Below are 26,331 nucleotides of genomic sequence, written 5' to 3' on the forward strand. Positions count from 1 at the left end.
GCTGCTGACTTCGACTGAGAACACTGTCGGGAGGTGGAAGGAATACTTCGAGGACCTCCTTAATCCCACTGGCACGTCTTCCATGGAGGAGGCAGTTTCTGGGGATGAGGGGGACACACTTCCACAATGTTGCGTGGAGATCAGGAGCGGTACCTCTGGATTGGCAGAGCAGGGTGTTGGTTCCCATTTTTCAGACTTTGTGGACTTGGAGAAGGAACTCAACCGTGTCCCTCAGAGTGTGCTATGGGAGGTGCTTTGGGAGTATGGGGTGTCTGGCCCATTGCTACAGGCCCTTTGATCCTTACACAGCTGTTGTAAGAGCTTGGTTCGCATTGCCTGCAACAAGTCGGACTCGTTTGGGTGATGGGCTCCGCCTGGGCTGCCCTTTGTCACAGATTCTGTTCGTAATCTTTATGGACAGAATTTCTAGGCGGAGCCAAGTGGCGGAGGGCTTTCACTTCGGTGGTCTCAGGATCTCATCTCTGATTTTCGCAGATGATGTGGTTCTGGTGGCTTCATCGGGTGATGGCCTCTTGCACTGAAATGGTTCGCAGCCGAGTGTGAAGCAGCGGGAATGAGAATCAGCGCCTCCAAATCTGAGGCCATGAAAAGAGTAGAGTGCCAGGGACGAGACCCTGCCCTGAGGGGAGGAGTTTAAGCATCTCGGGGTCTTGTTCACGAGTGACGGGAGAAGGGAGATCGTCAGACGGATTGTTGCAGCGGCCGCAGTGATGCGGACGCCGTGCTGGTCTGTTGTGGTGAAGAGAGAGCTGAGTGTAAAAGTGAAGCTCTCAATTTACTGATGGTTCTACGTCCCTGCGAGCTGTGGGATCTTTATGTGCTGAGAACATCAATATTGTTATAGGTTCCCATTTTTTGCACAAAAACTTTGGCACATATAGATCGTTGGAGAAAGAGTGAGCTGCTTATTTACACAGTGCTTACTAATGAGCATGCTAGCGGCTAACTTGCAAGTGTCGACACACCCACAGTGTCAGGGGAAAGTCACAGAGGTGTGGGTATTCACCACACTGTTTCTTTTGCACAAAGGAACACTAAACTGTGAAAACACCAGGATGGCACATTTTATTATTATTAAACTTTTCTTTATTAGAACACTGTACATATAGAAATACTTCATGTGAGAATTGCTCTAAGAGTGTTTCATTAATAATTGCAGCCCCGTGCTTCATCCCTTGGATCTATTTCTTCCTGTTTTCTTCTTCCTGAGCTGCCTGAAGATCTTATTGATCTAAACTTTGCACAGCAATTATCAAAATACTGGGGAGCACAGCAAAGTAGACACTTTCCTGTTTCTTGCTATGAACACTTTTGTACTCTTGTAAGTTGCTTTTGCCTGTGCACACGACACGAGCGCTTGGAGTAGCAGGAACAACTTATACCAAACAGTTTATATAAAATATTTTTAGCGTCAGTTTTGAATCGATAAGCATAAATTTATTTGCATAAGTTTAGTTGCTTCACTTGTCAGTTGTTTTGTTGTAATTGCCACTTACACTAATGGTATACGTTAGTAGAGGGAATGTATTTTGTGTACTGCTCCAATTATACTGACCATTGCAGTAAATCTTTATTACTGTTTGTGTATAATTGTGAATAAAACTCCAGACATTTGCAAACTTAGTCTTATAAAATTCCAATGACGAGAGGAAACAAATGCAGCTCCTATCCTGATCCCGTGTGCCGTTTTTACCAGTAAAGGTGCCAACTAAGTGAACACCAGCCTCCGGGAGTTATTGAGCGGATTCACTGCTTTTTATCGCCCGTTTTCAATATAGAGGTGTTCAATCCCCTCTGAGGATGCCTTCTGTGAATATTCTCCAAAAATACTGCCCCGCTTCCAAAGTTGTTTGTATGTCTAAAATATAGTTACAGACATTTATATCTTACATTTTAATAAAGTACAAACACTGCTGGGTGCCAGGTAGTCCTGGGCTTCTGGGGCCCTGTCAACGACTCGTACCAGGGGGGCCGGCCTCTAGCAGGGTCAGCTGGCCCTTGTCTCTGGTCCTCTGGGACTCTCACCTTTGGCTTCCACCCTTCGGTCCTCTTTGGGCCTTCGGCTGGTCCTGGTCCCATGTCTGTCTGCCTCCAGGCCTCTGGGCGGCATCGCTGCAGCTTCCCACCATCATTATCAAATACATATGTGACAAAGACACAGGCACTCATGCACACTATAAGAAGACTGTTGATTCATGTATCTGTGTATTTTCTTATTTCTTGTTCTCCAGGCGCAGCAGTCGGTGATACATCGTGCACTTCTATTTGTTTTCTAACATGTAACTGTGCAGAATAAGAAATGCTCATTTTTAATTTGATGGCAGGAGCAGGGGCACGCTTCACACTGTGTTGCATCACCTCTTATTTCAACATCAGTCCAAGTATGCGAGAACTGAGAAAACAGACTGCTGTACTTTTGAGCATCCAGTGGTTTCCCACTGATGCCTGATATCAGAGTTCAGCTGCAGTTCGCAGCCTCATTTGTTGTTTCGTAATACACCCATTTTTTTCAGTGTGCCACAGGTCTGGAAAGCAGTACACAATGTCATTTGCAATGGTTTTTCTGAAATAAGAAATCCAGTATAGCCCCTCTGTAGTGCTCCCTCAAGGTCTGAAGATTGTAGCCATCTGTGCTGCTGATGCAGGGCCTCACCTCCATCCTCATGTCGGAAAGACTTTCTGCTCTTTTATACACAAGCTTGTTACTAATTGACCTAATTGGTTATCAGTCTTCCAACAGCTATTTGTTTCAACATTACTCAAATGTTACACTTTTGTTGCCAGTGTCCAAACATATAAATACACTTCATAAACTTCAAAATGCTAATAACAAAATTGAGAGATAAGGAAAGCCTGTGTTGAACACCGGTGCCAGTTCATTGCTAAACAGAGTGACTGAAAGCTTTCATCCTTCTCACATCCGGAGGACAGAACTGATCCAACTACCACTTTAGTGAGTTTGTATGTACTCACTGTTTCTGAAAATCTCCAGCTTACTGTTCCTTCCTGAACATCACTGCAAAACTGGTAAAGCTCTTCCTTGAAGCTGAGAATGCTGAGACAATCAAAGCGAGTCCTCGTCTGCTTGAACAACAAAGTTATAAGAGAAAACCACAGCAGCATGAGAACGTTCTTCCACGAAAACACTCTTAATTTGTTTTGTTTTTTTAAGCTGTAACAATCAATAACTGTCATTAAACATTTTCATAAAACAAACAAACACTATGGTGACGACTCAGCTTTGATCGGAGTGTTTTTCTGTTTCTCTGTTCAGACCTGATCTTTCTTCACACTGAGAGATGAATCGACTTTGTGTGGTTGGGCACAGACAGAGATTGATGCCATGCTGGACATCCTGCCTGTAATCCGTCGCTCATCTTGATCAATACTAAAACTGTGAGTGAACTTTGTCCTTGTTAGACAAAGGAAAAAAGACAGGTCAAAGGTACAGAAGCATAAACAGCTCAATAATCAAACAAAAAGCCTGTTCTCCATCACATCGAGACTCTCACTCAGAGAACCAAGGTTACAATGTAACCGTACGTTAACGTTGGCTTCTGTAACTGAAACTTTCACTTCAGATGTCCAGATGTGTGCGTCATCCCATTTCCCTCCAGGCCACTTCGTGAATGAGTCTGTAGCAGTAAAGACTGACTGCACAGTGTGTTAGTGCTGCCCAGCCCTGTTTGATCCTCTGGGGATATCAGTTTAATGCAGATGCACCTTTAAGGTTCAGAAGTAAATGGTCTGTATTTGTATAGAAGTGAAGCCATTTTACAACAAAAAGTAGCAATATATCGACTTTTATTATTAAATTATACATCTATACAATAGATTCTTAATAAAACCGCAGCTATACAAATCATTAAGAAGTGAGCACATGATATTACCCATTGCAGTGTAACTGAAACTCTCAGAGGTATGTATTCATTCACAAATATGGGGATCATCTTCAGGTGTATTTGGAGGACATGCACAGAGAGGGTACACGGGCTCAGCCACACCGCTGTCCTTCATCAGCTGGAGCTCCAGTCTTTGTATTCATCAGTGCACCGGTCCAAACATTTCTACGTGAGGGAAATCTCACTGCTTTGTTTTTTAAACATTTTATTCTGACATTTAGATCCCAGGAGAATGAACACTTGAGTTCATGACAAGATGCTAAATAAATGGCCGTGTTTCTGTCAGCTTTTCTTTGGACTTAACCTTTACGTTTAGCCCGTTAAGTTCAAAGCATAACTGATGGTGACAAAGACAGGTATGCAGCCAGAGAGCAGCTGAGCCCAGGATAATGAGATCAGTGTGATAATGCAGAACTGGGCTCAAAAAGATGCTTCTGAAATTTAGATAACGTGATTTGTTTTCTCTGGCATCACCTTCCTGCCCACTAGAAGCAAGGATCTAAAAAAGCAAAGTAGTCTCCATTTCCATCCATCCTTTGATTTGCCTTTGTCACATGTCCATTTGAGACAGAAACCACTGCACTCCCAGTAAATCTGAAGATAAATTAATTCCATCCGGTATGATATTGGCCGTCTTCTTTTATGCAAAAAGCTCTAAGCACTGCCGGGTAGTGCTCTAAAATACAAGCCAGATTAAACTCCTGCTCTACGGCTTTGGTGCTCCACAAGTGAATGCTGCTATGAAACAATTCCCACACATTTGCCAGCAAAATTCGGACGTTCTCCTCCACGAAACCTCGCAAACGTGCTGCTGTGATTTTAACCTCGTTACTGTGACTTCTGTGAACCCAAAACCTGTCGTATGAAGCAAACTGCTGTCTGTATGTTACTGAACACAAGCTCCAGGGTTGGAGGCTGTAACTGCTGCTTCTGGCTGCCTGTGGTGTTTCACATGGACCCTCTGCTTGACGATTACACCCTTTAGTCTTGGCATAAATAACTGCTATAAATAATACATTTCTCTCAGTTATTTTCTTATTTCTGCTACTTTATGACACAATTCACACCTTTTTTACATATTGCATCTCCTTCACCTGCAACACTCGCTGTTGACAGTTACTGAGTCAGGGCCTCATTTATCAGCTGACATTTTTCTGCATCCTCGTTAATATCAAGTTTTGTTGTTGTCACATGAAAGTAGCGACGTCACATAAAGATCCCAAATGTTCATTTATCCACATAACATGTAGCGTGGCCATGCTGTGGTCAGGTTTATAGAAAAGACTGTGACGAGATGTTCACTGGTCCCATTGGCCAGCAGGGGGCTGGTCCTCGTTGAGTCAAACAGAGAATAAAACAGGGCTTTACAGTGTGACTGATTGCTGGGCTATCAGTGCTTAGCATGAGGCTTTCTAAAGGATGCCATGGCGGCTACATCCATCCCTTACATATGTGACACGTCTGCTGTGAGCTCAGCAGCCTCACACGCTGGTCACACCTTTGTTTGTGAAAGTGGGTTAAAGGAGCTCGAGCAGCTCGTCTGAGACATGAGCTGAGAAGCTGATATGAATCTGGGAATGATGACAACACAACACAAACAGGGGTTATTGTGGTCACTTCTCTCACCCAGAAACCTCAAATATGTGGGTGTGTGGACCCCCGTCTATGTGCTGAGGGTAACTTCATGATGTGCTAAACACTTCTGCTGTGGGCACGCTATCAGTTTTTATTATCATGGTCATCATTATTATTATTTTCTTCCTGCAGACGTTGATAAATGAGGCCCTCGCTGCACATCAACAAAGAATCTATGGGCCTGTTCCATCTGTCAGCTTCCACGCTGCTATCAACAGCACCGTGGTAAACAGCCTGTTGAAAGAAATGTTAGCGATGGTCACCCATCGCCAACGGCTGCGCTCTAGAGACGATGAAATTCTATGAAATGCCCATTTTCTTCTGTTTCCTGCAGCGAATGACAATAAGCTCTTTTCTGGGGAAATGTGCCTGCGTCTGTGAGGGTCACACCAAGAACTCAAATCCAAACAAATATGCAAATGAGGCACTCACACAGTGTAGGCAGTGTTGTCCCTTTGCTTCAACATTCAGCCCCAGTGGAAAAACAAATAGAGAGCAGCGGATGGATGCATATCTTACAGGCCTTGCCTACATTTCCTGACTAACAAATACAATTTAGTGAGTCCCACAGAAATGTGGAAATATTGTTGTGCACATCCAGGACAGTCGGCGGCTTCTGCGCTCGCCGCGCTCGCCCACGCCCCCGCGCTCACCCCTGGGAACGATCGACTTTTGCTTTACACATTTCGCAATGACGGAAACCACGGCAGCTTGATTCTGACAATTTCACCAACATCAAATACACTACGAGCTGCAAAGATTCAGCCGCTTGCTTTTACAGGAGCATTGAGAGTGGAGTCTGCTGACTTTTGCAGAGTCCCTGGGGAACTTCCAGGGCGGAGATATGCAGTGTTGTAAGAAATCCTGCGGCAGCACGACCACCTGTGAGTCCTTTAGAAGAAAGAGGTAAGTTTGTGACATCGGCTGCACGCTGCAGTCAGATGTAGTATTCCTTCACGCTGTCTCTGACTGGGTTGTGGAGGTGCAGCTCAGTCCTGTAGTCTGTGTACATGCTGTGTCTGTGCTCCTCTTTGATGCTGCCGCTGCTCCTCTGGGCCCGCCGCTGCTGGTACACCAGGCGGATCACCACAGCCAGTGCGCACACGGTTATGAAGACCACTGCAGTGACCACACCTGGAAACGACGCAGGGAAGGCACGTTAGATGATGGCGGTGTTGGTGGCCTCAGATTTAAGTAGTGCAGGAGTGTTAGCAGCATGTTTAGCCCTGCACACATGTGGACACAGCGCGGCCACCTTAAAGCAGGGATTACTGCACGTTTGGTCTCTGATTGAATGATTTCTTTGAACAGTTCCTCTCAAGGATACCTGAACAGCATCAACATTTAATGACTTTAAAGTAATGAGAGCACAAGATGTTCTCTACACAGGAGTCTACGTACACTCAAATATTTGAATAAGTGAAGGTTCCAGTGTGTGAAGGCTAACGACTCGTTAGTGATCTCGACCGACTATTGTACTGCTGGTAGTTTATCTGTTTATCATGGCAGCATAAAAAGGACTAGTTTGACATTGGATTGATCCCAAAGGTAGCTGAGTGAATACATAAGGACAAAGGCTGTTTCTTCAGGACTTCCAGCATCATTAGTTAAAACGACTTCACACAAGTACAACTTATTTGGATGCGTCCCCACGGGTCTGGGAGGAGACACACTGGTTAGAATATTCAAGGACAACCAAGGACTGCTGGAACAGCATCCCTGTCCACAGTGGAGTTTTACACTGCGATGGACCAAGAGGGGGCTGGCAGAGAGAGAAGCTCCAACACCAACAACTTTGAATCTGACTGGGATTTACAGCTGCCCACACGGACCAGTCAAGCCTTCTGGAGTCAAACACGATAAAGATGATCATTCTCATACGTAATGACACTGTACCAACTGATGCTGATACATGGTTAATCTAAGCTAACGCTACCTTGCGAACAGATATATGTACATATTTGAGCCTGTATGTATAGTCTGCATATACAGATTACCACGACATTCATCCCCCGGATGAGTGGACGGAGACTTCTGACCAAAGCAATTATCTCTTTATTTCTCAGCAAGTTTGGTAAAAATGATCCAGACAAATTTTACAAACGACGGTGAAGAAGCTAATTTAATCTAATCTAATTTACTTTCCTAAAACTGAGTCCACCTGGTCTGACAATGAGTTTGTCATGAAGAGATTTGAACACTCCTGCGCACATTGTGTGAGTGAAATTTTACATGGATGAATTTTAACTCAAAGTAAGCTTCCTTCAGTATTAGAATCCCCTTTGTGCCTTTGAAAGGAGAATCAAACGAGACTGCCGTCCTCCTGTGACAAACATCATTGATTAGACATGATTTACAAAGATAATTAAAGAAAACAGGATGCATCACAATTTAATCTGCAGCCAAAACAAAGAGATGATGTCAAATTTCCGAAGAGCTAAACTAAAATAAACAAGTTGAATGAAATAAATGTTTGTAACAATCAAAGCTATCGTATCATTTATTGATTGGAGCTGACCAATCCTCTGACTGTGATTGAATAATGTGACTTTTATTGAGAAATGTACTGATTTGTCTTCTTGTCAAGAGGCTGATGAAAAGACTGCAACCCTGTCATGTGTCTGTGGTGAATCTGAGGGATCAGTAACACCTTGGAGTCCCTGATGGTTGCCTGGAAACTGGTCTGAGCCAAGAAGCTGTCTCACGGTCACCGCGGGAGACAGCTTCCTTCACTCTTTGTTGGTTGTGATTTCACAAAAAACAAGTTAATTGACAACATTTAAATGAAATTGTCCTGATTCCAGCCTTTATGTTGAGCTCGACTGTGTTGTGTCTTCATATTTACCTTACAGACAGCAGAACAGATGACAGAGGTGTTATCGGAAACAGGCACGGCACCTCAGAGAATGAACACTGTGATCCTGCTAATTACTTAAAGATGATCACAGTTATAGGGCCTCTGATAGGCTTTATAAGTAATATCTGGGGACATGTAGATATAGATTTAAATGCTTGCTTGTTCAGAAAACACACATTACAGCATCAAGTTTCATTTCAAATAAAAAGAAGGTTTAAGACACGATCGCGGCAATAAGCTCGAGCTGGGCCGAGTTATCGAGAGATAAGGAAAAAGCATTAAGACGGAGCCAAATGGAGAGAATGACAAATGACAAACAGCTGGGACTCATTTTCAATTAAGCAAAGGAAAAACAGGAGCACAGCACAGACCTGCTATTACAGCCAAATCCTTCTGGGTGCTGCCGGCACGCTGCTCTTTGTCTTTATTTGCATTTACAGCCTGATCTGCAGAGCAAAGAGAAACATCATCATTTTCATACATACCATGTCAACTTCTCTTTACTGACTAGCTGTCGTCTCCTCCTGCAAAACGAGGCGTGCTGCAGTACAGTCCATGACATGATGAGTAGATTTGGTTCATTTCAGGTTGCTGCCCTTTGATTCTCGTGAGAGGCAAAGACAAACAGTCTATTTAAATTTCTCTGCTTCTGAAAATGGTTTTAAACAGCAGTACAACCCTGGAAGTCCAGATTTACACAATCCAGTTAGCGAGCTTCTTACTGTGATCATGTCTGTTTGGTTTATAGCTCTTTGGCTTGTTGGACCGCCGTGACGTCAGCCACGTTTCTGTAACACATCCAGTCCAGTGAGAACAGCTGTCTTTCTGTCTGGACTTCAGGCAAACGAGAAACTATTTTACATGCGGGTCGGGGTCATCTTCTTTAAAACTGATCGCTGTGAAAGACGCACAGAGCAATGCTAGCAAAAAGCCAGCTCGGTGTTGATATAACAGGAAAAAAGCAAACATGGGAACCAGTGCTGGTCTTAAAGATAACAAACCCTACAGAGAGCTCTGGCCTGTGTACATAAGATCAAATCCAATGCTAATGCTAACCACACTGTTATGGAAATATGATCCTAACCATCACAAATTGAAACAGAAACTCTTCAGTAGCTCAGGTTTGGTTTCATGTGACCACGATACTTTTATCCAAGCCTTCTCTGAACCATTTAGATGTTCACTGGCAAACTTACGCTGTGGCTTCTTGAGCAAGGGGACTTTGTGGGGGCTGCAATATTTCCATCCATGACGCCGTAGTGTTGCCAACGGTGGTGACTGCGGTCCCAGCGTGCTTTAGATCATTACTGCTGTGTGATTTTGGGCTGATCCACTACGATTCACATGTTCAGTCTCAGATTTTGATTCTGAGCTCCAGACCGAGGACAATAGATGGTCCTTTTATTTTTATTCCATTTATGAAGAATTGCACAGCTGATGGTTTCATTCTATCCAAATTTCTCAAATCACTGTAGTTCAGTTTTATTTATATAGAAACAAATCACAGCAACGATTTCCTCAAAGTGCTTTAAAGACTCAGCATTAACAGAGAGAAACAATCAGCTCGTGTGTTTGTGAGTCTAAATAAACAGATCATCGGTGTCACGGATGTGGATGTTTTACCTTGCAGAGTATGTGACTCGGCTAGCGCGCCACAATTTGATTGGACCAGCGGGCCACGGACGGTGACCAATGAGCTCCCGCGATTGGTCAGCGCTACCTTCAGTGGTGCGACATGATTAAACTGGACTGAGGAAAGGCAGCCAATGAAACCTTTAGAAGCTCCTTGTATCACTTCCTCATCAAAATTCTCCATTCCTACAAAGACACAGCCGAGAAGTGAGAAATGCTTCTGGCTCAGCTTCGTTCGGTCAAAGCTGAATGAGAAGGATTGATTACAGAGACTTACTGGTGACTTTGCCTAACGTCAGCGATCGTATGAGGATCAGCTCTGCGTCAGATGACAGTGTGTACTTTCTGTGGATGTCCTGGTTGATCTGGTTGGATAGAAAGAAATCAGATAACAAGGTGATTACAAGAAATTCAAAGCAAGGTAACAGCAGCTGCAGCTCAGCGTAAGAGCGAGCTGTGTGTTCACTGCAGCCTCACCTGAAACCAGCTCTCCCTACAACTCTGAAGTGAGTTTGACCTTGTACCTCTGTGCCGTCATGCTGACTCAGAATAATCGCTTAACGTGCAATAAAAGTGTAGGGTTTCAGTTTTCTATTGCATGAAAAGAAGCACATGATGTGCACACCTTTCCTCTTCAGATGAAGATGCTGAATAGTTCAATCCTGCTGTCTCGTCATGTTAGTTACATTGTTTCGCTCAAATAGCTACAGTGCTGTAAAAACGTATTTGCACACTTCCTCAGTTCTTAATTTTCTTTTGCATGTTTGTCACACTTACATGTTCCTGATCATCAAATAACTTTGATCATCTGAGTAAATACACAACAAGTTAAATGATGATTTCATTCAAATCCACACCTACCTGGTCCGATGTGAAAACGTTATTTAAAACCTGACTAAGACTCAAACTGAGGTCCCAGCCAGGACCAGCACCGTGACGCAACTTATGAATTCTGCTCTCTACCAGAAAATCCTGCAGGATAATTGGGATGGGAATGTTCCACGCAACATTAGTTCGATTCCTCGGGACTGTCCGTCTGGTTGCCTGCCATGCCATCTCACTGCTTGCACTTGAGCTACAATCAAGCAGGAAAGCAGTGGCGCAGCCTGCAGCGTGGACTTTTTATTGCAGAAAAGAACGAGAGTGCAATGGTAAAGTGAAAACTGCCAACGCAACAAAGAAGGGAAATACCTGCAACATACGCACAACACTTTATCTACCTCACATCAATTACCAATTTAGAATTACCAGAAAGGCGTACTGAGAGGAAACCAAACCAGCCCCCGGGCCACGGGTGAGTCGTTTGGTACCGGGCCGTGAGGGTTCAGGCTCGGGTGAGAAATGATGGTTTTCAGGGTTTGTATCGTTTTGGTTTTTTAATTGTTTTTATCGCTAACTCGGTTTCCCTGGGTCTTTTCCTGTGTGTTATGAATAAATCTTCTTGTTTTTTGGTACTGGTTTTATTTTGTTGTATTCATCCGCAACACCATAAAAATATTGCTGGACATAAACCGGTCTGTAGTGCAAAAGGGCGCCGCTGCCCTGCAGAACTTTGTTCCACTGAACGGGTCGTTTGTAACAGCAGATACTGAACGTCTTGTGTTGATCTCTGCAGGAACTCTGTGTACGGTCTAAACGTGGCCACTGATCAATGATTATTGGGCTTTGATCAGTGGTTGTTGATCAATGGTCGTGACAATTTCCATATTAATGAAACAGCCCATGGTTCCCTCAGTGCTGCTGGTTTCAGTCACTGTACAAATGTCCTGTTTCTAAGGTTGGAAAGCTGCAGTCAGCTGAGACTGACGGAGGAAAACGCCACGTCCACATGAACAGAATCAACCTTTTAGGAGTTCCTCACCTGGATGAGTGAGCATGCATTAAGATGACCTGATGGTTCAATTGTTTTATTAGGTCTGGTTATTGATTGGTTCTCTTCACAGCTGAAGTTTTTATATTTCAATTATTAGTTTTAGATTTGCACAAACAAAAATTCAATCAGGGCTCCTCAGTCAGTCAGTCAGTCCCTGGTCCATGACTTTATGTGTCTGCTTGGTACAGCACTATCATACAGAACTCAAATGATATATTATATCCTTGGGCAGTTAATAAACACATCACATTCCTCTGGTAATCTAACCTCTGTTCAAAGACTCATCAGTTGTATTAATAATATTAACTGTTGGAGGTCTAGAAACCTTTTAGATATTATAGTTGATCACATATTTACCATCCCTGTCTCTTAAACACAGTGAGCAACCTTGGAATCGATACAAATATGTCAAAAGTTAGAAAATGTAATTTCAAACTGACCTAGAAATGTGTTCATGCCAAGCAGGTTACTCTACTCAACTAAGACAACTTTTCTTGCTCATACAAGGAAACCTGACCATATCACCCAGATACTGAAGTCAGAGAGTTAACTTTAAAATCCATGAGGCCCCTCAGCACATTATGGACCTGCAGTCAGACCTAGGGCTGTGCGATATGACCAAGATCTCATATCCCGATATAAGACATCTATCGTCCGATAACGATATAAATCACAGAAATGTAACATTTTCTGTAAATTCTGTGAATCTCGGGCAGCTCGACTTGCGTGAAGTGTTTCCAGCTGGGCGTCGTGTAGCTGGAGTCGAGTGTTTTAACGATGCATGAAACGATACATTTTTAGACATAAGTTGTAACAGCCGCCGTTTTCTTTGTGAGTATTTATTCCACGGCGTGCTGCGGGGAAAAGCCTGTTCTAACGTTGGAGTCTAAGGTTTATTTCTTAGCACCTGGCGGCTCTTTTTTTACTTCTCATCGTAAATAATCTGCATCTTTCACGTGATTCAGTTTATTTTGAAAAGTCTCAACAGGATCTTGAGCTTTATTGTGAAAGGTTTATGTGGAACATAAACAAGCGGACACGCGATGCTGTTACCGTCGTTGTTGCTAACGACAACCCATAAAAACAGGCGCTTGTCCGTCCGTAGTGTGGTTATATTAAATATAAGAGAAAGAGAGAACTTTAAGAAATTAATAATAACTACAGTGACATCAGAACCACGAACAAATATTGCTGTAAACAGCTTATTTTGCGACACCACGAAATAAACGATAGCGTCAAATGAAACGACAGATGTTTCTATATCGTCATCCGATATTTATCGTTGTCAGACCTCTCAGGTCATCAGCTGGTCCCAGGATTAGATCTAAGTGTGCTGAGGGCCTGTTCCTGGACGAGCTGCCTGCTGACCTGTAAATTACATATATTCAAAAACATACTCAACCCTTTCTGTCCTCACAGGTCTACACTCAGTAACTCTGGATGTGTGTGCATGCACGTCTTTAACGTCTTTAAATCCCCTTAAGACAAAACTACATGTGTTTTTCTTCTATGTTATCTTCAACACTGCATAATGAAATGTGCTGTATAAATAAAATTGGCGCTGGATGCAAACAAACAGTGTTGAGTTCACATAAAGATGGTGTATGGTGCATGTTGCTGCTCTTTGAAGTCAGTTAGGTTTAGTCTCTTTCGTTTTTGGGTCATATTGTATTTGATGGGTGGCAGGTCACCTGCTCTGGTTTAAGGCCTCCCCGGGTAAATTTAATGTGTATTATCAAAAAACTCTTCCAAAGAATATTGTATTTCATTCCTCACACTTAGGAGTCAAACTGGGAGAAGATTCAGTGCAGTGGGGGAATTACTCACAGAGTTATGTGGGTCCAGTACGTTAGTTTTCTTTCTGGAGCTGTGATCAGCTAACCTGCTGCAGGTCTGAGGTTTCCTGCCCTCTGTGCATTTAGCCAAGTCAGGATACGCTGAATTTGGTAAGTGATACTGAAGAGCATCAGCAGCTTAAATGCTGTTTGATGATGCTACTCTTGATGTAGCAGAACAGCTAGCATGGATACAGCTGTGCATCTTATTCTTACATTAACTTTGAATAACACAAAATGTAGTAATTTATTGTAGAAAACAGGTCAGAATATATAAAAAACCCAGATAATCTACAACAGATTTGGATAATGAGTCATTCTACCTTTACCTAGCAGACAGACTGTGATATGTGACTGAACAGGAAATGATTACAAAGCACCTAAGACGAATCACACTTAGCCCTATACTCACATCATACACACTGCAAGCACTTTATACATCACAGCCACTGTCTAATCTCTTGATCTAGCATGCGTGTCTTTGGAGTGGCCACAGGGAGCCTGCACAGGGAGAACATCCAAACTCCACACCAAGCTTTAGAAGCAGGAGCCTTTCTGTGGTGACTCTTCCAGTTCTGTGTCACACCTGTGTTGCATGTGTGACAGATAAATACTGAATCTGTAAGTGTCCATGAAGGCTTGACAGAGATAAGCATGGAGTAAAGTGAGGACTGTGCAGGCCAGACAGTGGAGATCATTAGTTCCTGATTTGTTGAGTATCTCAGTGTGAACAGGTTGAAGGAACACCCGGCTGAGTGAGAACTCACCTGGTTCTTCTGTGTGGTTCCACCCACAGGATTGAATAACTTATTGTAAGGTTTGGAAAGCTCACTTTAATCACTGTGTGCTTTATTTGTACTCTCTACTATGCAACCACGCTCTGTGAGACAGCACGTCCTTATGCAGGACTTCCTGTACCGGTGTTACTGACCTGTACGTAGAGGTTTTTGCCGACTCGGTGGATTCTGATTCGATGAAGACGTCCATCTGCCAGATTACTCGGGGTGGGAGTGAAGACGTCCGGTTTCTTGCCTGTCTGCAGGTGATACCAGATCTGCACACTCCCTGGAAAACAAAGCATAAACTGTTACAGAGCAACGCGACGCTTCATCTTGTGCTCAGTGTTCGATGAACACTTGGAATCTACAGGTCTAAATCCAATCTTGTACATATAACATTACCAGGATTCAAAAATGTGTACCCTGCATTCTAATGGGTGATAAGATAAGAGAATACATCTGTCTGCTGCAAGAAGGGGACTGCCTATTTATAAATACACCACTATATCCAAGCTTCTTCAGTTACTCTCGAGAGTCTGCAAATATTTATCTCATAGCTCTTTGCTCTGAAAACTGAGCGAGTCAATATGTGCTCAGCCCCCCCTCCCCGGGCCAGACACACACACACACACACGCACACACACACACACACACACACACACACACACACACACACGCACACACACACACACACGCTGCCAGATCAAAGAGTCAGAAAGCTATGCATTGTCAAGTGGGGCTAGGTCAATATTACAATTCCCAGTCTGTAAGTGAAGGGCTTTGTGTTGTGATTCATTTCAGATCCTGAGAGTGCTCCAACAGAGCAAGGTCACTGTGGATAAAGTGTCTCCCCTGCCCTTCACTGTTTACAGAGACCCATGCAATTTGGCTGCTCAGGTATTACACACACGAGCGGATTAGGGCTCTGGCTAAAAACTGCACAGAGGTGTCACTCAATGTGGCACTCGCAGGTTTGGATGTAGCGTGGCTGTTAGCTTAAAGCTCTGAGGTCTTTGTTGTGTCTCAATCTGAAAAATGGAGACTCTGAGTGATAAGCTGTAACATATGCAGGGACCTTTTCCTCCAGGATCCAAGTCAAACAGTGGAGCTAAAATAGGCTAAAATATGAGCAATGTCTAATATTTTCTAATGCTTAAGCTAACATCATGTGGTGAATGTTATACCTCATAGTAACATTAGTAGGTTAACAGTAACCATCCTAAATCTCAGTCTGTGTCCAAACAGTGTTTATTTCAGTCCCACAATTGATTTAAAGTGAAGTCGTACGTGATAAATAGCACCGCTACAGGAGATGTCAGTGGACTGCAGGTTAGATGTTGGGAGATCCTTTGGGACTTCCAGATACAGATGGGCAAACTGGTGACATGGGAAGCCCCCAGCAGCCTGTAGGCCTATTGCAGTGTAACTAGGGAAGGATTCAGGGTACCCCAATGCAACCCACACTATAAGTTTTATCTACACTGAAAGTTTTAGGCTTAATCTTAAAAGTAGAGAGGCTGTCTGTTTCCTGACTCCAAGCTGGGATTTCACAGAAGAGGGGCCTGAAAGCTGGAGACTCTGCCTCCCCTCTACTTTTAGATATCCCAGGAACCAGTCTGAGAGTTAGGTGCTCTGCTGGTTTATGTGGTACTATGAGGTCTGTAGGATATGATGGGCTGATTATTCAAGACCTTGTATGTGAGGAGAAACATTTCAAATTAAACTTATTAAGGAAACAGATACAGAAAGACTACGGACCTACCAGCCCTGCCATAAACACTGCTGCTGTTATAACACCCCAATACTCCCAGTTATTTATTTCAATTCAAGTTGTGCAAGTCCAATGAACAGCTTGAAATGGTACAAAGGTTAGTGCCAGAAGTTCACAAAGGTAAGGTACAGGTACCTGCTACAGGTACAGACCCCTCTGTCTGCATTAAAGCAGTGCTGGACACAGTGTGGTACCCTCGTCAGCATCAGCTGAACAGGATTGTACTGCAGAAAGTAGAGACAGACCATCATATAACATTATATCATATCGTGTGGAATATGACGAGAATACATTTGAACATGATGTGAAAATGTCACATAGAGCTGTCACCGCAGTGCCATGTGTTTACATTCCCTAATGCAAGACAGAGCTGCACGTCAGCCTCCGATAATCATTCCAACAACCTCATTTGCAAAATATTGTTCCTACTGAAGGTGGAAAGAAGGCTCCAACACAGCTGAGCAGAAGCAGACTCACCGGGAGGAGATCCCAGCAGCTGCTGATGTGCCGCACAAACAAATGACTCCTCAGAGTGTCACTAGAGCGCTAGCTAGCTGCACTCCATATGACAGGAAGTGAAACGAGGGATGGAAATTAATGATGCAGTTACATATAATGGAAAAGCAGTTCTTTAAACAGCTGCTTCAAAAGCTGGACCCGAGATTTAACAAAGACACAACTTCCCACATGAGCTTTACAACGTGACACGAACTCCAGGGCTGAGTGACTTCAGTTATTGTTAAACTAAAGTGTTCTGCAGTCACTTTGTACTTGTGTCACCGCTGTGGCGCCACTATGCTGCTGCTGCACACAGTCAGGGAGTGTGTGACCAGTGACAGCAGCTAACTGGGAAATCTGGTTTCTGCATTTACTTAATGCTGCGGCCCACAAGCTGCAGGCACCACAGAGGCTTTTTCTGTCTTCACAGATATTGTTACTGCATATTTTGCGTGTATCGCCCACCCCTCGTGTGCATGCTGTATGTCAGCGGTCCCCAACCCGCGGGCCTCGGACCGGTACCGGTCCGTGAGTCGTTTGGTACCGGGCCGCGAGAGTTGAGGCTCAGGTGTGAAATGTCTGGTTTTCAGGGTTTTTATCGGTTTTCAGCGTTATTTTGTTATCGTTTTTATCGTTTACTCGGTTTTCCTGGGTCTTTTCACGTGTGTTATGAATAAATCTTCTTTTTTTCGGTACCGGTACTAGTTTTATTTTGTTGTATTTATCCGCGACACCTTAAAGGCCGGTCCCTGAAAATATTGTCGGGCATAAACCGGTCCGTGGCGCAAAAAAGGTTGGGGACCGCTGCTGTATGTGACCGGCTCTGCAGAAGAGTATCGGGCGATCCATCAGCTGGTTGGCCGGCGCTGACTCCTGCTGATCTGCCGCGACTGCGTTTGACTTTGTGACCTGCATAAAGTAATTATGTGCTTGACTTTCTGTTCTCACGCTCTGATCTTCCATCAAAAGCACCAAGTGTCAACAGCACAATCTACACAACATTCAACAAACAGACCTTCACACATGCAGTGAACTGTTGCTGTGCATTAAACTGAAGAGCCCTGCAAATATGACTAAATCGTTCTACTTTAGGCAGATTCTATTTTTTACACAATCGCTCTCAGCCTCCGAGTGAACTTGGAACCAGTTCACCGTCAAGGGAGCAATCTGCTGTGTAATTATGCATTATATCATTTGGTAACCATGGTAACAGGGATGTAGGAGTTCTCCCTGATACCAAAAAGGGGTTAAAAGAAAGGAAAACAGGTGTTGTGTAACTAACACCCTCCGATGCTGCAGGTGGGCGTGCTTAACCCCAACAAGACGTCGCAGTAACTGAGCTGCAGAGAGCAGAGACCATCGTTTCCACTTGTGGGATAAACCCTGTGTTTTCATATAAGTCTTCCTACCTTTTGTTTTTGCGTGCTGGTGTTTAAACACAGGTGTGGTGAGCTGATGTCCTGCTCCATAAATCCATGCATTTCTCCAGATTCTTTTTCTACCCATCCACCTTCAAATCTATATCACCCTGCTATCACGTCTACCGCTGTGGTTGACCTCCTTCACTGTTACCAGCAAACACCCATCCTCCCCACGCGGCCGTCCTTCAGACTCCTGATTGACTCAAAGTCAGTTTCACAGCAGATACAGGTTTCGGTTACGTGTGAGCGCGACGCATGAAACAAACACAAATGGAGAACATAACAATGCAGCGTAGAACAGGAAATCAAAGCGATGTGGATGCATAAGTACTGTAAGAACGGGCCTCGTGTACTAACAGTGCCTACACACACACACAGCCGTGTGCAAATCACGAGAACATTCATGGAAAATTCTGGGAGTTATCCAGATTTTCCTACCTGTAAATGCAGACGTCCCTCTGACCATGGATACAACTGACAGCCTGGCTGCCGTAGACTTTAGAGACTTACTCCCACTACTAACAATCATTTTTGTCCTATTTATACTGCAACAATGTACTTGTTCTGACTTCTTCCTTGGACGTCAGGCGCTATCATTTAATTTTCTGTAGCCAGACTTCCTCCTTATTTTTGCCTGGATGGTGCAGATTTCTCTCTCACAACACTGTCACTACTTTCTTTACGTCACTTGGAGGGAAACATGTTTCCTTTCATAGAAGAAATCAGGGCAGTATGCACATAGTATGCAAACTAGTCTAAAAGGCTGTTGAATAATTCGGATTTACCAACATATTGGTGCAGGCTGGTGAGAAATAAAGATGGTTACACACGTTTCATAAATCTGATGGTACTATCTGATGATAGCAACTCATTTTTCCAAAGCCCGGAAACAAAATCCAGACTTTCCAGTATCTGAACTCTGTGTCGGACCTTTTCCCTCCTTTCTCATCAGTGATGACACTTAAATCATCAGTAAAGGATTTCTGTGCTCAAATACAGGACGTGGGTTCGAAAGCTACAGACAAACAAACATCCACTGTTACAGCCAGTTTAATTTCATTTGTTAAACAATTGGTACTTAATGAGTAATTAGCATGTCTTTGGGCTGTGGGAGAAGCCAGCTCTGACTCCATGTTAACAACATTCAACACGTTTACAGACGGGTACAAAAAGCTGTTTTGGCCTCTATGAACACTTCTCCCCTTCATGTAAGGCTGATTACTTTCTCACAGCTCCATTTGGATACTGACAGTGTTTAAAGTTAGCTGGTGCTTGCTTTGACTGACAGCTGTAGCTGCTGTCTGCTAGGCTTCGCTGGACCTCACCACTGTGTTTATGCCATTTGAGCCTTTTGGGGCATTTTTAATGGAATTATCTGACACATAACACGGCCTGCTATGAACTACAGGCCATCCAATAAGATGCAGTCTTTATGATATTCCATCTGTAATCTGATTACTGTGCTACTTACCACTAATTAGCAGTTGTGTGTGTGTTGTGCCCGTACAGTTTATGGATTCAGTTTTCTAACCAAAGCTTTTTGGTGGCAGCTGTTGAGTTTTCCTTTCAGGTGGACCCCACACTGAGGTGGTCTGTGGGTCTGTTCCAGCCCCCCGGGGAATATTCTGCCCATATATACAAGCTGATTACTTAGCAGCCCGCCCTGTCATTCATACAGGTTCAGTACTATAGCAGTGTGGTGGATGCATCTGTGGCCAAGTGGACACCAGAAAGTGAGTACGCTTTGACAAATACAGCTAAAATGTACCAAATAAGTAAATAAATGTAATTTTGTTAGCACAGTTATTGTTGTTCATGCTGCTGAGCACTGGCAGGTTTGTACTGCTCAGCCTGCCAGGACCCAAAGCTCCACTAACACTCACTACTACAGTACACAGATACATACTGTACAGTATGAGAGCCGTCGTTTTCTATTCAGTATTATTTCTTCTTCTTCCTTCGAGTTCTCCCTTCAGGGGCCCCACAGCTGATCACCTGCCTCCTCCTCCTCCTATTTAACAGCTCAGGAGGAAATAAAGGAGGAGAAAGCCCTGCTGCCGAGCACAGTGGTGCCGTGTTTGCACACATTTCTAAAAGAAAGTGTACAAACTTTCCACTCCAACAACTCCACCATTTTCCTGCCTCAAGCTGTGCTTTACTGTCCTCCCTGTTTTCCACACAGTGACCTGGTGGCAGCGCTCAATTCAGAGCTGGTTTCATCAATAAAAGGCCCAAAACGCCTGCCCCAGCATGGCACCATGGTTTTCTTCTCACTCCCATTAGTGACACTACATAACCCAGACTCTCAGGCCTATTGAAAGTGCGATGCTTCTCTGGGAGGCACGAGACAGAAGAGGCTTTGTGTCAGCACAAGAGCTGCACTTTTGGACAGCAGGTTGTTTTCACCTCTCCTCTCCATCACTACACTAATCAACTCGTTAACTCTGGCAAACCAGCTGTTGTCTGAAATCAAGACGTGAACCATGTGACAGTGGAAGTGTTGACACCACATTTACAGCTATACAGTGAAATCCAGAGAAATTCACCCGAACACTGAACTCACCCTTTATTCACGTGTCAAAATTCACCACCTGGACTGTAAAACAAACATTTCTCTCTTAATGCTCTTAAGAACAAAGCCCAGATTGCTCTGTGGTCAACAAATACTCAAAATAATTACACAGGAATCCAAGTCAGAGGGCTACGGAGCCAAAGTGAACTCTGATTCATAAAAACAGAATCAAAACAAATATTTCCTCCCATACTGTGAAAGAACTGCTGTTGTTCTTCAGATAACAGGATGCAAGTGTTATTCAGCACGGCTTCTTTGCCTACGAGAAGCATGTTCATGTTTTTAAAGTTTGCATTCAAAGAAGAACATGATTACACAACTACAACAACATTTCCATGTGTAATTCCTGTACGTACCATTTGTGGCCAGGATGACAGCGATGTACTGCTGGCTGAAGGTGCTGACAGTGAGCAGCATGGCTGGTCTCTGGGAGGTGACGAAGCTCAAGGCCACGTCCTCTCTGGCTCTGCTGTCCGTGGAGGAGGTGGAGGCCTGAGAGCTTCTGTTCTGCATCACTGAGAAGGGCTCCTGGAAGGTGTAGGTGACTGAGGACTCTCTGTCAAAGGACACAGACACCTCTGTGCAGACACGGGGAAAACAGAAGAGACGCTTTCAGGTGCTGATTCAGCCTTTAAAGAAAAATAACTCAATAAATAATCACCGAGACAAAATCAGCGAGCTCCTTCAGATGTGGAGTGGTTTATTCAGTATCAACTGGATTTCGTTGCTTACCTAAAAATAGCCCAGCTTTAGTGTCCATCCAGCACAGCAAGGCTGCAGCAAAACTCATTCTAGTATTTCATGATATTCGTGCTGTTTTCACCACTCGGGGCAATTTATCAGACTTCACACGGCTCCCTCTGTGCCCACAAATATTTTTTTCTCCCACAAATGCAGCCTCACTGCCAGAGACCTATAAACAACTTTGATGTGTAAAACTGTTGCAGTTCTCACACTCGACCATACAACCGTAAAACAAGCCTGCGAAGCACAGTGAGGAGGGTCAACAGCGTCCTTCCCCGTGCTCACTTTATTAAAGCTACGAGGTGCAGACATACAATAATAGTATAAAGGCTGCTCACAGTGACTCAGTGCTAGCAGGTAGCTAATAGGTACGTTTACATTATTATCATATTTTCATTTATATGAATTTCCATTGCAGTGTAACTGCATTTGCATTATTAATACTAAATGTTCACTTACAGTATTATTTGATTTTCATTCAGTATATTCAGAGTAGTCACAGTGTGGTCACAGTGTGGTCACAGGGCAGCAGCTCATATCTGTGTTACACCCACACACGTCTGCCCCGTTCACCTCAGACCAATTCAATTCAATTCAATTCAATTTTATTTATATAGCTCCAAATCACAACAAAAGTCGCCTCAAGGCGCTTCATAGATACAGAGAAAAACCCAACAATCATATGACCCCCTATGAGCAAGCACTTTGGCGACAGTGGGAAGGAAAAACTCCCTTTTAACAGGAAGAAACCTCCGGCAGAACCAGGCTCAGGGAGGGGCGGGGCCATCTGCTGCGACCGGTTGGGGTGAGAGAAGACCAGCTGCAAGTGGTTTTATTCCTCACACTATGTTTGTCTTCCATCACCGGAAGAACCATCTGGTTCCTCTGCACCAGTGTGCGGCTCATTACCTGTAGGAACTGTTTGCATTAACTTCATCAAAGCTTCACTGAACTTTTATTGTTGCAGGAAATCTGGAATTTGAGCAGGTTCACAAAAGAAAGAGGATCACATTTGCAATTTTACAGTTTCCCAAATACCTTCATGCTTAATGAAAACTGCCTACGTTTCAGTATATATATGTACACACACACATATACACACACACATATATATATATATATATATATATATATATATATATATATGTGTGTATATATATATATGTGTCCAAGTTTCATTTTAAACCTGTCTATTCATGACTGTGTTTGTCTGATACGCTGCAGCAAAAGCCTGAAAGAACTGAACACCAGACTTGTTTTTAACTATTAATCAAATTAAGCTAAATTAAGCTTCCATTAATTGTTATGTACACTTAACTAATAATCCAATCACATAGTGATATTGGCTTTAAAATCCATATTTGAATGCACTTCAATCAGTGTGTGTTCAGCTGATTCTTTCACTCATTCAAGAAAAGACGAGTAACAGGCTGGAACCAGACTTGTCTCCAGGAGCCTGAGAGGACCTGACTGCAGCACCTGGTGCTGAGGCCACCTAAACACGTGCAGATGCTACGCTGGTCACTTGTTTACTGTCTGGGTTAAAAAACCAGAGCAAACCATAACTTAACGTTCAAATGAAATGCAGAACGTGTTGGAGAGTGGGTGGGATGAGATCCGCGTTGTGTCTACCCACCGTCTCAGTGTGCTGCTGCTGCAGCGACACCTTAGCAGTGAGTGTGTCAGCAGTGCTACAGTCTCTGCTGCTAGCACACACCACTGAAGCAGATAATCTGTAGTCAGCGGCAGCTCAGCTGCATGTCATTGCTGGGTGCCCGGCTTTTAACAAAGGCGTTTACACTAAGTAAAGAACAGAAGATGAAACTGGCTCCGTTCTGTCATGAAGCAAAAGCACTTTAATTTAAATCTCTGCGACTCACGAACACGAACGCAACATGCACTCTATGGTAGACAGGATATATATGGATAAAATTAATCAATACTGCTACTTTGTATTCCTTCAGTCTTTGTGCTTCAGGGCTAGTTCTGATTTATGTAACTGAGGTGATTTTGCAGTAGTTTAGTTTTGATTCCCAGGGTCATATCTGTAGGGATCACGTGTTGTGGAGGCTCAGGGAAATGAACAGTTCTCCAAAAACCTGATTTATACATGAAAATATTCTCAGCTTCTGGTTTGAAGTCTTGCTTGATACAACACGAACGTCACTTTGTAACTGATGGACCCTGGAGTCAGCGTGCTCCTTTGACCATGTAAGTGACGAGCTGTGAGGAGGGGGCAGCGTCACTTTGCTTCACAGTCAGATCTGCTCTGTGTCACTTCCTGTTTTAACACACCAAAAGGATCTGCTTGAGGCTTGAAGACAGAACTTTACTAAGCGATGGGTCACTGTCACCACATCTATCTGTGGGGTTACACAGTGGGCCATTACCAGGACAGATAAGGAGCTAAATGTAGTGGGAGAGAGACAACAGGACATCCTGAGAGAGCGCGAAACTCAAGCTGCTGCAGTCACTACTCAAAACTGGCCAAAACAAAGATTTCCATGTGATCGGTAAAGCTGTTACAGCAAGGAGAAGAAGCTCATTGGTTAGAGCTCCAGCACGCACTCAAAGTATCACTATCACTGAGAACAGACGGGCATGTGCAGATGAATATGTCAGTCGGCTGGCGAGCACATGGAGATGCAGCTAAATGTCTGCCCTTTGTTTGCTTTCACTCACACTGCAGAAAGGAAAAAGCTTTCAGTGACAAACTGTTAGTGTGACTTTGTTTCCCTGAACGTCTGCAGCACACATTAGTGTGACTTATACAGCAATAGAGACACAATGGAAGCGCGGCAACATTAAATATTCGGGAATGATCCTTTCAGATGCAACATTCACAGTACTGCATTTAAACTGTTTCTACATGACAAAACTTTGAATACACAGTGCTTGAAAATCTGTTTCAAAAAGCTCGTACTCCCACGCAGAGCGAGATGAAGCTGAAACCAAGCCTGCAGAAACAACCAAACCACGGCTCGCTGTAAGAAAGCAGCAGCACCTTTGAAGTGAACAGGTTCCACCTTCATATTTAACATTCCAGACAGGACGAAGCGGCGTAAATTGTACTCTGTGATTAGGCATATTTGCAGCCAGGCTTTTCATCTCTGTTCCCACAGAATGTATATTCAATTTGTTTCTTTGTACTGCATCCATATGCTTGTTTTCACAGCCTGCTCCTCTGCTATTTGTGCAGGCTGTTGATGGGTTTTTGTTGTGCTTGTGTCTGCTCTCTTCTCTGCTCACAGACTGCATGAGATAATTTGTTCTAATGCATTTGAAATGTTCTTGGAGCTGGAGTCAGGACAGGTATTAATTGCCTTCTGCATTACTTGCATTTGCTATTGGTTCCCTGTAATGGAATAACCTCGACGGTGATCGATCATCTGTTTGTTAGAATCAACATCATTCAATTAAATGAAATACACAGCCTGCACGGTTGTTTCCAAGGACTCACCTTGGTTGCAGGTGGTTCCTCCATAGGCAGACTGCGAGCAGTCACAGATGTAGCCGTTGCTTTTCTCCACGCACCTCCCTCGGTTGTGGCAGAGGCTGCTGGATCCGGTGCAGTAGCCGGGACAGCCGGCGCTCACTCCCGGCGTCATCTTGGCCCTCTCCTCCAGATCGAAGCTGACACCATTGACGGTCAGAGACCTGATACAGCCCAGGAAGCCTCTCTGCTGGGACGCCATTCCTCCTGAGACACATATTTAGGATGCACAGGTGATGTGGTGGTATAACGCCCTGCGGCAACTTTAAAATCAGGGTTCATTTAAAACTGAATGTTAAATCCACGAAGTTGCCAGTGAGCTACGCAGCGATGAAGTTAAGATGAGCTTGTGTTTTAGCCACACGCTAAAGAAGTTTCAGAAAGCAGAGAAAATGACCTTTGAAAGAGCTCGGCTGTCCTAAGATTGCTACGTGGATATGCTAGGTCGCTACACGCAGACAGAAATATGAATGAGGTGGACGCAAACCTTACTCATAAAGGGGTCACTGTTGCATATTTAGAGGTCCTGTGCGCGTTCAGGAAACATCACCAAACTGATATATAAATGTATAATTTGATAGACGAGATGTTGTGGGCGAAACAGGAAAGAAGAAATATGACTCGTGACAAATTCCTCCTTTCTGAAGGTGGAAGACGGATGACTTGAGATTGAAAATAATTTATCTGAGAAATAAAAATACAAATGTGTGAATATAATCTCCTTTCATGATCCCCCGAGGCTGACAGATGATACTTGTTAAATCCTGTATTGTTCCACATCGAGTGAGGCTCTGCCTATATTTATATATATATAGCAGGCATTTGTAATGAGCTGCCTCAGGTGAAATCTCTGGTGAAATAAGGCATGTTTGTGATAGTGGGAGCTGTGTTAGCTTTTGTGCACACGCTGACATTGTGGGACTCTGTGTGTTTGGCACTGGGCTGACCGGAGGATTCAAACCTTAAACTGGCAACAGTGTAACTGTTACGCTTCTGTCTTGGTTACACGTGCCAGCTCAGCAGTGAGCAGCAGCATCTGAAATAAACACAACTTTAGAAGCTGCCAAGTCTCTTACAGGGATTTTGTTTTCATACAGTTTATTAAAAGTGTAATCTGAACATGATGACATAAAAATAGCACTAGTATGTAAAGTACAGCCTGTGTGGAGGACATGACAAACGTTCAGTGAGTTTAGCACACGACTGAAAAACAGAGCAACAACATTTGAGCGTTCTGAATCGACTCTATGGATCCCAGTTCTTTAACAAACACGTGACGAGTATCAGGTTCATATAAA

The 26,331-nt window shown here is 43.7% G+C and overlaps 1 protein-coding gene across 1 annotated transcript in view; it reads right to left on the reverse strand.

Moving 5' to 3' along the window:
- Positions 1–3,808: 3,808 nt before the first annotated feature.
- cntnap5a (contactin associated protein family member 5a) overlaps positions 3,809–26,331 on the reverse strand; it is a 137,106-nt gene continuing 114,583 nt past the window's right edge. The window contains exons 18-24 of the mRNA XM_084907935.1: positions 25,001–25,240; positions 21,153–21,374; positions 14,687–14,820; positions 10,325–10,412; positions 10,039–10,233; positions 8,787–8,861; positions 3,809–6,692 (exon numbers count right to left, since the gene is read on the reverse strand). Coding sequence (XP_084764061.1) covers positions 6,496–6,692; positions 8,787–8,861; positions 10,039–10,233; positions 10,325–10,412; positions 14,687–14,820; positions 21,153–21,374; positions 25,001–25,240 — 1,151 coding nt within the window. The 3' untranslated portion in view covers positions 3,809–6,495. The remainder of the gene's footprint in view (positions 6,693–8,786; positions 8,862–10,038; positions 10,234–10,324; positions 10,413–14,686; positions 14,821–21,152; positions 21,375–25,000; positions 25,241–26,331) is intronic.

Source organism: Perissodus microlepis, chromosome 16 (assembly GCF_051167445.1).
Source record: "Perissodus microlepis isolate ML-2025 ecotype Zambia chromosome 16, ASM5116744v1, whole genome shotgun sequence".
Lineage (NCBI taxonomy): Eukaryota > Metazoa > Chordata > Actinopteri > Cichliformes > Cichlidae > Perissodus > Perissodus microlepis.